Source organism: Chanos chanos, chromosome 4 (assembly GCF_902362185.1).
Source record: "Chanos chanos chromosome 4, fChaCha1.1, whole genome shotgun sequence".
Classification (NCBI taxonomy): Eukaryota; Metazoa; Chordata; class Actinopteri; order Gonorynchiformes; family Chanidae; genus Chanos; species Chanos chanos.
In genome coordinates this window covers 6865624-6875536 of record NC_044498.1, presented here as the reverse complement: position 1 = coordinate 6875536, position 9913 = coordinate 6865624, and the positions used below count along the sequence as shown (strand labels likewise).

General features: G+C 38.4%; 2 protein-coding genes across 3 annotated transcripts; both read right to left on the bottom strand.

The window, feature by feature from the left end:
- Nucleotides 1–788: 788 nt before the first annotated feature.
- On the bottom strand, nt 789–3798 carry cox7a2b (cytochrome c oxidase subunit 7A2b). Its single transcript, XM_030770594.1, has 4 exons — nt 3737–3798; nt 3143–3232; nt 1572–1656; nt 789–1026 (listed from the first exon to the last, which is right to left on the bottom strand). The coding sequence occupies exons 1-4, from the start codon at nt 3752–3754 to the stop codon at nt 968–970; spliced, it is 252 nt and encodes an 83-aa protein (XP_030626454.1). The 5' UTR covers nt 3755–3798; the 3' UTR covers nt 789–967.
- Nucleotides 3799–6059: 2261 nt separating this feature from the next.
- Nucleotides 6060–9559, bottom strand: LOC115809089 (cell cycle control protein 50A-like). Of its 2 annotated transcripts, XM_030770592.1 has the most exons (7): nt 9149–9559; nt 8870–8989; nt 8574–8681; nt 8307–8394; nt 8050–8196; nt 7731–7937; nt 6060–6847 (listed from the first exon to the last, which is right to left on the bottom strand). In XM_030770592.1, exons 1-7 carry the CDS (start codon nt 9392–9394, stop codon nt 6654–6656), a joined length of 1110 nt encoding a protein of 369 aa, XP_030626452.1. In that variant the 5' UTR covers nt 9395–9559; the 3' UTR covers nt 6060–6653. The 2 variants fall into 2 exon arrangements, with proteins under 2 accessions (XP_030626452.1, XP_030626453.1); XM_030770593.1 differs by lacking the exon at nt 8870–8989.
- Between the last annotated feature and the right edge of the window lie 354 nt (nt 9560–9913).

Genomic DNA, 9913 nt, shown 5'->3' with positions numbered 1-9913 from the left:
ATATTTGTTAGTTACATTAATAAATTTGGTTTTAGGCTACACATGTATAAGAGAGTAAACAACTTACTCCACATTAACTTGTCGCCTTCTATTCGAACAATTTCGTTCTCATTCTGTCTCTCCCACCTGTCCATCAGGCTCAACTCAGGAGTGCCAGGGGTCACATGACTTATGTAAGTTCAGAACACATCCGTTCCCTTTGAAAATGACTAAATTAGGATAACGGGTATACTCTGCCAGCTTTGACTGGAATTTCACTGGCCAGTTCAGCGGTGTGCTGATTCTATTTGAAAAGCCAATGAGGTGTAAACATCGTTCTCGACACACTCTTTGTTCATTCTAAAAGAACATTTCAAAGAAATCGTCAGGAAAAAAAAAAAAAAAACGCTGGGGTTTTCCCAATTTCCGAGAGTTTAACGGTTCCTGCACCTAGCCTGGGCATTTTTAGAAAACTTGTGCAGGCCAGATTTAAACAAGCCGGTTTTTTTTTTGTTTGTTTCTTTTTTTTTTTTTTTAACACTGTGTGCAAAACACCACACAGCATAATCATTCCTCTAAACGTTCTGGCACTTCTAATAGCCATTACTGGAAATAATTACATTTCATTCCTGTAAGAGGGTTTCAGAACTGGAAACTGATCTGATATAAACAAGGAATGATGGCTGTGGTATACAAAACCCTTGAGAAACAAACAGAATTTAAAGAACATGCACAACAGACTGTCTTAAAAGTACTGTCATGTGGTATGTTGATGCACAGAGACGAAGAACAGCCCGGAAACAAGTATGTACGAGAGAGCGTATTTATTCTCCTCAGTAAAATTAAGTGGTGCAGAGTGACACTGGTCCCATTTACACAGGGAAAACAGGTATGGAGGAATAAATAATCAATAAGCAAACACAACTCTCTCTCTCTTAGCAGACGACATAGGGACTGGTAAAGACAGCCATAGGTATTGGAGCTGGATTCATTCCTTCTTCTGGGGCACTGCTGCCTTCATCAGCTCGTACAAAACATATGCAGTTCCTGTAATGAGTACAAAGAAGAACTGTTGATGCAACACAGCTGAATTCTTTGAAATATAAGGACGAGTTGAAAGAAACACAGAGACAGAGTTTTATCATTACATCCAGAGTAAAAAAAAAAAAAAAAAATTAGTTAGATCAACTTAAAGGACGCTTACCCCTTCTTGATATACGAGTCTCATTATACCCCTTACCTTTCTGCTGAGCACAGACTTTAAACTGAGACGCGCAGCCATTGAAATTAGGATTTTAAGTTGTTTTATTTTCTGTATTTTTTTTTATTTTCAACCTAAACTTCCTAGAGTCCACTCAAATGACACTGACCGACCATACCAGTAACACCGGATTTCAAAAACAGCACGAGGTGATTTTCACTCAGTCCGTCTGCAGAAGCCTCACATTAATATATTACTGCGTTCACGACATAAACAAATTGACCAAACAAAATAATGTACCAGAACATGTGCTTTGGCAGTCTAATTGCTGATGCATAATTGTCAAAACATGCCCATATTAGAAAGAGGATAACCTTCTCCTTAAACCTACCGAAAATCGTGATGGCCATCGTTGTGCGGTAGAGCACTGCATCTCCTGCCCCACCCTTCAGGTGTACAGGTATACCATTGTTTTCCTGAAAAACATCAAAACCGGTTGACATCATTCACAGCTTTTGTAAAGATATCACGCTTGGATGTTAAATCTGAAAGTGGACTTCGTTCCAGTAACACTATGTTAAATTTTCGTAAGTAATCAGGTAAGTGGGTACAGCAGCACAGTCAAAGTAATGCTGAGTGTTACTAGCTCTGTTAGGAACCGCTTCCAAAAGAATGAGATGCTTTGGGGTTTGTTTGTTTTTTTGTCCATATTAACATTTGACAGGTTCTCTGCTGGCTTGGAATAATCAGTGCAGTGCATGTAGATAATGTGGTCATGGTAGACTGATGTGCTTAAGAGGAAAAAATGTGTATGTTGTATGTTATGCATATGCATAGATTTTAATTCGAAAAATGCAGGAGACCAATTTGAGAACGATTTTGGTGTTCACTGACACTTTCTTCACCAGTATATTCTTCATATTTATAAGTACCTATGGGTACGAAGGACTTTGTGTAGAACTGTAAGCACATATGTTTTGCTCGTTGTGTAAAACATACAGCTGACTGAATGGAGACATGATGAGACCAATAGGACACTTAACATGTGTAATACTTTTGCAGGTCTACACACATTTTAGTGGATCCCAATTTGTTTTTGTTTCTGTTTTTGTTTTTTTAAGCATGTTTTTCATATTCAAGAAGACAAAGGTGAGACCTTTAAAAATAAAAATGTTTGTGCCTGAGGTCCAATGTGTTATGATGCATTTATGCTAAGAGGCAGTTAATGAACTTTAAGCAAACACAGCAGAACATAATGAAACACAAAAGAACACGCTACTACTTGAATTATTTTAGATAATCACTTCCTAGAATAAAATGTTTATGTTTATGTGTAAGATACTTCTCTTTGCCCAAAAAAATGCATTTCTAGCATATTCAACAATGGGGAAGTATAAATCAGAGGGCATATCAACACCATGAGTTAATTAAGCCTCTACAACTCAGCACCGACCATGTTAGTGGGTCCAAATCTACATTCAAACAAGACATACTTATCTGCTGTGCTACAGAAGATATTAATTTCAGGTGCCATGGACCTGGAAACGAAGTGGACCTCAAATGAATATTAACAACAGCAATACATCACTAAGCAGCTCCATATACTGTAGCTGTTGGTAATTCTACTCTATTATACTATTATAGATTTTCAGAAGCTATTGCATCGTACAATGAGTTTGCCGTCTTCACTGCAGCGTTACCACTCAACCGATGCAGTATGCTGAAACAAGAACCTACAAAAACAAACTGTACGTTGGATCCTGCAATCAAATACCAATTTCACATAAATGAGAGCGATCTAGTGGCCCAGGCGATTCTGATTTCATTGAGATACTTCCTGAAATGAGCCGAAGGTTGTCTGATTCATCTTTGTTCTTTACCAGTTAAAATCTCACTCTTTCTAGTTGTAACTCAAAGTTGACGTCATCACTCAATTCAAAAACTCCACGAGAGTCCTCTTACCTGAAACAGCCTCTGCTTCTGTGGCACCTTGTTGTCAACGAACCTGCGAGCGCTGGTCGTCAGCGACCGCCGGGACAACTGCTGAAGTGCCTGTGATTAAAGAACAAATAAGCAATATAATCCCACGACAGATACAGTAATGCTACATGGTTCATAAATGTTAGGTGAAGAGTGGTATCAATTTCACCATACGGTAAAAGACAAATGGTCGTATTGCTGATACCTGACGATAAAATTGACTATAAAAGAGCTAGTTAGCGTGCAGAGAATTAGCACGCTTATCTCAATGTCATGCTATCTTGTTGAATGTGACTTAACGGCTTTACAAATGCATGAATGCAAACTTGATGTACACTTCACAAACAAATGTCATGAATTGTTCTTACTTCTGAATGCCTTTGACCAAATGAAACAAAATATTAGCAAGCTGAATTTGACCTACTCGACCTGATTGCGACCTCTAAAGTTAGATATTAAATTTGGTTGTCATGGCTGGCCTGCAGTAACAAAGTACTGTATATCTGATTGAAAACAAGTAATAGTCTCTGAAGATACAAATATATTTGGATCGGTCAAGGTATATTCGAAGGTTACCAGAACGTTTCTTAACATCTTCTTCCCGCTTTCGTTTTCAGTTCACATGAACACAGAACTTATCTACTGGCATTGAAATACCACTCAAAGTATTAAAGTAAATTACTGCCACCTGCTGTTTTGGAGTGGTACGGGCTTTTTTTTAAGTTAAATTTAATTGCTTTAACTAGTTTAGTTGCGTTGCTTCCTGTATCAGTTACCTGAAATCAGCACAGACATAGCTTTAAAACTTACAAATCAATTAGTTGCCATCCACCTGAGTTACCTTGCACTGATTCAGACTGATAATGTTTGAATAAAGTCAGCAGTGGCTGATGGTGACCCCTCTTCGAAATCCCATGTTTATGCTGAATCTGAGCACATAAAGCATTTATACTGATAATTAAGATTAAAAAGAAAATCCTTACAAGTCCATGCGTCAGACATGCATTTCTCTATATTAACTTACCAAATTACCTTTACTGAACATAAAATTAATTTTACAAGATTCATAAATATTTTTCGCATTGCAGGTGTTCATGCAGAAAATTCAAATGTAGCATAACACTATACAGAATTTGTAAATACACCATAAAACTGTTGTAATTCTGATTAAATGTCTGTTGTAAATCTAAATAAATACTGTCACTTCACATAATCAGATTTTGTCTGTACATTTGCTGGCTACATTTGCTCTACCATCTGAGCCCCTGACATATTTACGCAAGGTTTTAAGTTAATTTCCTTTACTTATTCTTTTTTACATGGAGCCTTGGTCAACAGGTGTTCAATGTAATACATGACTCATCATGCATGGTAATAATGCTTACAAGTCAACATGTCTAAATCAGCTTTATGGAATTACTTACTATGAAGGTTCAAGAGGAGAATTTTTAGAGATTCCCTTAAAAGGCCTAACTGTGAAACGCTTTCTGCTGTATAAACCATGAACCTAACTCATCATCCGCAACTAATCTGATTTGGCAAATTTAATTCTGCAGATAAACTGACACTCTGATACGAGCCCTGATCATGACTGCTCTTGACATCTCAAACTCTCTTTCTGTGTTTTACCGACCCGTTTTTGACACTGTGACTGAGATGAACTTAATAAACTTTACTTTGAACCTAACTGCATACGCATACCATTGGAGTTCACTCACAATGCTATGGCCAATAAAAGCAAACAGGTGTAACATTGTTCCTTCCCGGTTCCTACTTTGAGAAGAACCTTAAGTACCTGTAAATAGGAGAGTCAGTGTTGACAGGATTGGTATGTGTCCTTGAATGTCCTTTGTGAAACACTCGAGATGAACTTGATGAAGTGGACACTGCCTTGCACTACGCGCATCAGTCCACCATTCTCCCATCTCCATAACAACTCAAGACAAGATACAGATGATTCCACATACAAGGGACACCTTTACAATGCCTAAAATACCAGTCTAATTAAATCCACTTAAAATATTCTAAACATTAGTCTACATAAGACTAACTAAAACATTAGACTTCCAGCACAGGCCACAGCAAAAAGCATGAATAAGGAAAATGATTGTAAGCAATTCTGGATAAGTGACAGTTTGCCTGTTAGAGGACATCCAGTTAAGTAAATGCTGGATGACAACTGGCAAGGGAGAGAAGATATAGGCAACCGTCTTCTTACTGCATCTCATTTACACTCAGCCATAACAAATGAGAGGCAAGAAATGGCCTCAGTTTAAGCAGCAGAGACTGACAGCCGTCACAAAGTTATCACTGTCCTGAGAACAGCTATTCTTAGAATTATTCACAATACATATGTTAAAAATTCATATAATAATTCTTATACATATACATGTCATTACAGTACTTTTTTCACTTTACTTCAATTTTGTCAGACGATGGTAATGACTTCATTTCTACACTAAATGTTTCTGGTGTGTGTGAGAGGGAATCCTGAGAGAAAGAGAGAGAAAACGTGCGATTTCAATTTTATCAGCTGCAGGCCACAGTAGTCTGGACATGATTTTATTTGTCTAGCAACAACAGTTGTCTTCCGAACAACAAAACAACATGCGCTAAAAATAAAACAAAACAAAACTTGAAAATAACCTGAACTAAACAAACAAGAACAGATGACTCAAACAATCCATGGCAACCGCGGAGTGCAAACACATAATATAATGAACATGCAGAATAGTGTCTTTGAAAATAAATACGTTAAACTAAAATATAGGCTAGATTAAAAAAAAAAAAAAATCAAATAAAGATTAAAAACTTTTGGTCCCCGCAAAGTGTTTAGTGCACACTGCGATTGGGATCCTTCAAACTTTTGAGTGTTACTTTTGACCTAAGTTTTCAAGAACTGTTTTTCACTGTAAACATGAGCATACACACCTTAAACCAAATTAAACCATCAGCTTTTCAGTTGAGTTTACACATGACAAGACAGAAATGGTAAAGCATGAACTATCATAGTATTAGACACACATTTGTTTTACACACTTTAGCCTAGCCTTCTTTACATTGCAGAGGAACTCATTATCATAAATACAACTGTACATTCATCAAACAGGAACACATAAATTATAATAATGTATAATATCTTCTATATACCATCAGCATTCAAATGTGCTCACTTCAATAGAGGAAAGTCATAGCTCTCTATCCAGCTTAAAAGACAATATAAAAAAAAAAGACATCTTAAATTAGAGACAAGAACTTCTTATAAGCTCGAAAATAAAATACAGTAGAATTCTGGGTAGTCAGAGCACTTTCATAAGACACTCACCCGTACAAAACTTGAGTATGACTCTTTAAAGTGCAGAAATGCGGCTCTGAAAGACAGTAAGCATACCACTGAAAGAAACACACATACAGATAACAGAGCTTGCACGAAGCGTAGCCACTCTTCACAGCAACGTCTGGAAGAAAGCATGCACTGAACAAGCAGGGCCCTTTAGTTGGGAATGTCGGAGCTGTTGTTACGGTTTCCGTATTTGTGGTGGATGATGAGCAGGACTACACCTAGGAAGAAGCAGACAGATCCGACGGTGATGTAGGCGATGCCCAAGAAAGGGTTCTTCCCTCCCATCCAAGAGATGGTGCTCAGGATCATGCGCTTTCGTCCCTCAAAACTACGCACGGGATAGTCTGAGTTCAACAAGTTAAAGGCCATCAACTCTTAGCATGAAAACACAAGTCTACAAGACTTAAGTGAAACAGTCGAAATATCTGCAAAAAAAAAAAAAAAGCGCTTTGTGTTAATGCCCTCAAGTGGCTGACTTTTTTTTCCCCCAGTAATCGGAATGGACTGGACAGGAGACAGTATCGAGATTCCCAGAAAAGCTAGACATTTTCCCATGAAAAGCCCAGGACACTAAAATGAGGATCACTGATAATGTTGGGATTGGACCCACCATTAAAATTCTTTAAATATTTGCCTCCATACTGAAATCAACATGAAAAGCCAAGGGAAGGTCACAAATATTCACCACAAAGAACAAAAGTCACCACCTGAGATAAAAGCTTCAGAATCTCTACAATTGAAATAACTGTATTTCAAGTCCTGAGTTCTTGATAGTTACGGGAGTATGGAGCATACAACCAACAGATATTATTCTAAGAAAACACTCTTGATAAACAGCCAACAGAACTACATGGGAAATATCAACTGATTTTTCTCCACTAGAGTAAAATTCATCTTGAAATATACCAACAACTTTTTAGTTGTGCTTTATAATTAAAAAAACAAACAAAAAAAACAGAGACTGGTGCTCTAGGCTTTGTGTGATTTTAGCTCCTAAAAAAACGCTGTTCTCAGAACTACACGCAACAGAATGGCCAGGAATCAGTCACAGCTAATAGCTAGATTGGGTTAAACACACATTGCCAGCGTTCAAGAAAGACATGACTTGCATTAAGAAAATCAAGCACTGGAATTCCTTCAAGTCTGCTGAACACATTCCGAACACGCCCCGACAACAATGCTTGTGCGTAAGGCTTTAGAGCATAAAGCTATTCATAGCAAGGATACTGTAAGTGACTTCAAGGGTGTAGTTGCCTCTGGGAAGCGTCGGTGTCATATTATTCTTCTTCTGGATGATACGGTAAAGCTTCCGGAATGTGGGCAGGGCAGCCGTACGCATCCACACAATGAAGTCCTCGTTAATGAAGCCGTTGTTTTCTGGGTCTGTGTCCAGCTCATAGACAGGTTTCCGCCAGTTAACCGGCTTTGAGGTTCCTGGATGTATTGATTAAAAGTGATTCATAAAATTGATTAATCAATAAAAGTTTGGTTTCAGCAAGGTGTAGAGTTCTTGTATGCGTTCTCTTTTCTGCTCATGGAAACTTACCCTGGAAAATGGCAGTGAGGTTGGAGTTATTGCCACCAGGATTTCTGAATTTCACATGCTTATCTGTCCACCACGCAATCCCTTTCTTTATCAGTGGAATAGGTGTTCTTGTTCCATTGGGGTCAATGTAAAACAGCTCCAGTGTATCTGTGAATGTGGAAACAAAAATGAGATTATACATTGCCTACCCCCCCAAAAACCAATACAAAAGCCCTTTTTTGTCAAATATTGGTAATTATATATCCGTCCTGACTTACCATTGAACAGGCTGTTTGCAATAGCTCCACACGGAGCGATAGGCTTGTTCTCGCTGGTGCGATATGGCTCGCACTCCTTGCTTGGATTCTATCAATGGAAAAAAAAAAAGCGAATCAGGCTTCAGAACTATACAGATGTCCATCATTTGGATTCACATCTCTCACTTAGTTGACAGGGAAGACACCAGGATGAAAAAAAACAGGACAAATAACTTCATGCCACAGTAAACAGAGGCAAATCTTAGATGTTGACTGTAAAATACGTACGGTCAGTGAGAAGCTGTCTCCATTCAACTGACTGTCATCTCTGGATTTAACATAGCGCCGATGGTTTTGATAGAAATTGGAGAGACCGTAATACATGAAAACATTGCTCTGCGGAAGACAGATAAAAAAAGGGTGGTTATACAATCATATTTTAAATCAGACATTCGCTGTTAAACTTCTATAAGTAAACATTTTGTGCAGCTGTCATATCGATTAGGCCTATGTGAGTATGGTCTAAAGCGTCACTTTTTATATGCAGATACCACAAACTGTTCCAGAAACTTGAATAGACTCACCTCAAAAGGCTGGTCAAGAGAGAAGGCTAAGGAGCATTTGCATGGTACGGAGCTATTCCAGCTAAAACTCTGGGAGCAGTTGAAACATGGACTGGACATGTCAATCCCCGTATAATCGATCTGTGAAAAGATCCGGGAACCCATGGTAAATACTGTTGCATTACAGTCGTGTAACTTGTCAAAACTACAAATGTGCATTTTAAACCATCGCTTGTCATGAAATCGTAAACTAGTGAGAGAGGAATCATCTACTTATTACTGCCATAACCAACTGCCTACCTCAAATTCCTTGATGTTGTTTGATGTAACGTATAGACCTATTCCAATTGGGATGAAGATAAGGCCGATAACAAAAAACGCTGGCAAGACGGTACCCGCAGTTAGAATCGGTTGCCAAGCAGGTAATCGCTGCTGTTTGAAAGCTGTATTATCAGGTTTTCTACTTTTCACCGTGCTGCTGCCAGGTCCAGAGGCCCCAGAATGGTGCCCGTCTTCCTCCTTTGCATTATAGCTAGACGCCATCATGGCTGCGATACTCCGTTGAATACCTCACTAGCTTTGTTAGCTTGTTGACTACCTGAAAGTTCGCTGAAATATACTGAAGGCTACGTTTAAAAGACAGTCTGTTCGTTGTAAGTGAGTCACGAGTAAACGGATAAATGTCTGTATTTCTCTACTCTCCCCCTAAAATGTCAGATCGTTCAGGTACTCTTCGGATCCAGCTCATCAACTACTGGTAGCTAAACGAATTGCAAACTGGCTTGCTCAGTGAACGTAGCTGTAATCTGTTTGGAAAAGCACAGATTTTCAAAATAAAAGCGTATCGCGAAAGCAGTCTGAATATCTGACGAGTTATAAAGTTTACCTCTCTGTGGAGTCATTAAGGTGATGAAGACCGCAACAGAATTTAGATCACGCTTGGCTAAAAAAAAATATCCCATTTATTAGGAGATATTCATCAGCCTAAAACATTGGGAGAGTATAGTGTAAGCGTAGTGATTATCCTATAAATCACATAAGCACATTTTGATCCGGAGGTTGATT

Coding starts and splice junctions, on each gene's coding strand:
- cox7a2b (XM_030770594.1), bottom strand. Junction 1,657..3,142: donor AGAAGCAGAGGCTGTTTCAG/GTAAGAGGACTC, acceptor GATGTTTTTCAG/GAAAACAATGGTATACCTGT. Junction 1,027..1,571: donor GATGGCCATCACGATTTTCG/GTAGGTTTAAGG, acceptor TACTCATTACAG/GAACTGCATATGTTTTGTAC.
- LOC115809089 (XM_030770592.1), bottom strand. CDS start 9,394: ATGATGGCGTCTAGCTATAATGCAAAGGAGGAAGACGGGCACCATTCT. Junction 8,197..8,306: donor TGCAAACAGCCTGTTCAATG/GTAAGTCAGGAC, acceptor CCACATTCACAG/ATACACTGGAGCTGTTTTAC. Junction 7,938..8,049: donor CCTCACTGCCATTTTCCAGG/GTAAGTTTCCAT, acceptor CAATACATCCAG/GAACCTCAAAGCCGGTTAAC.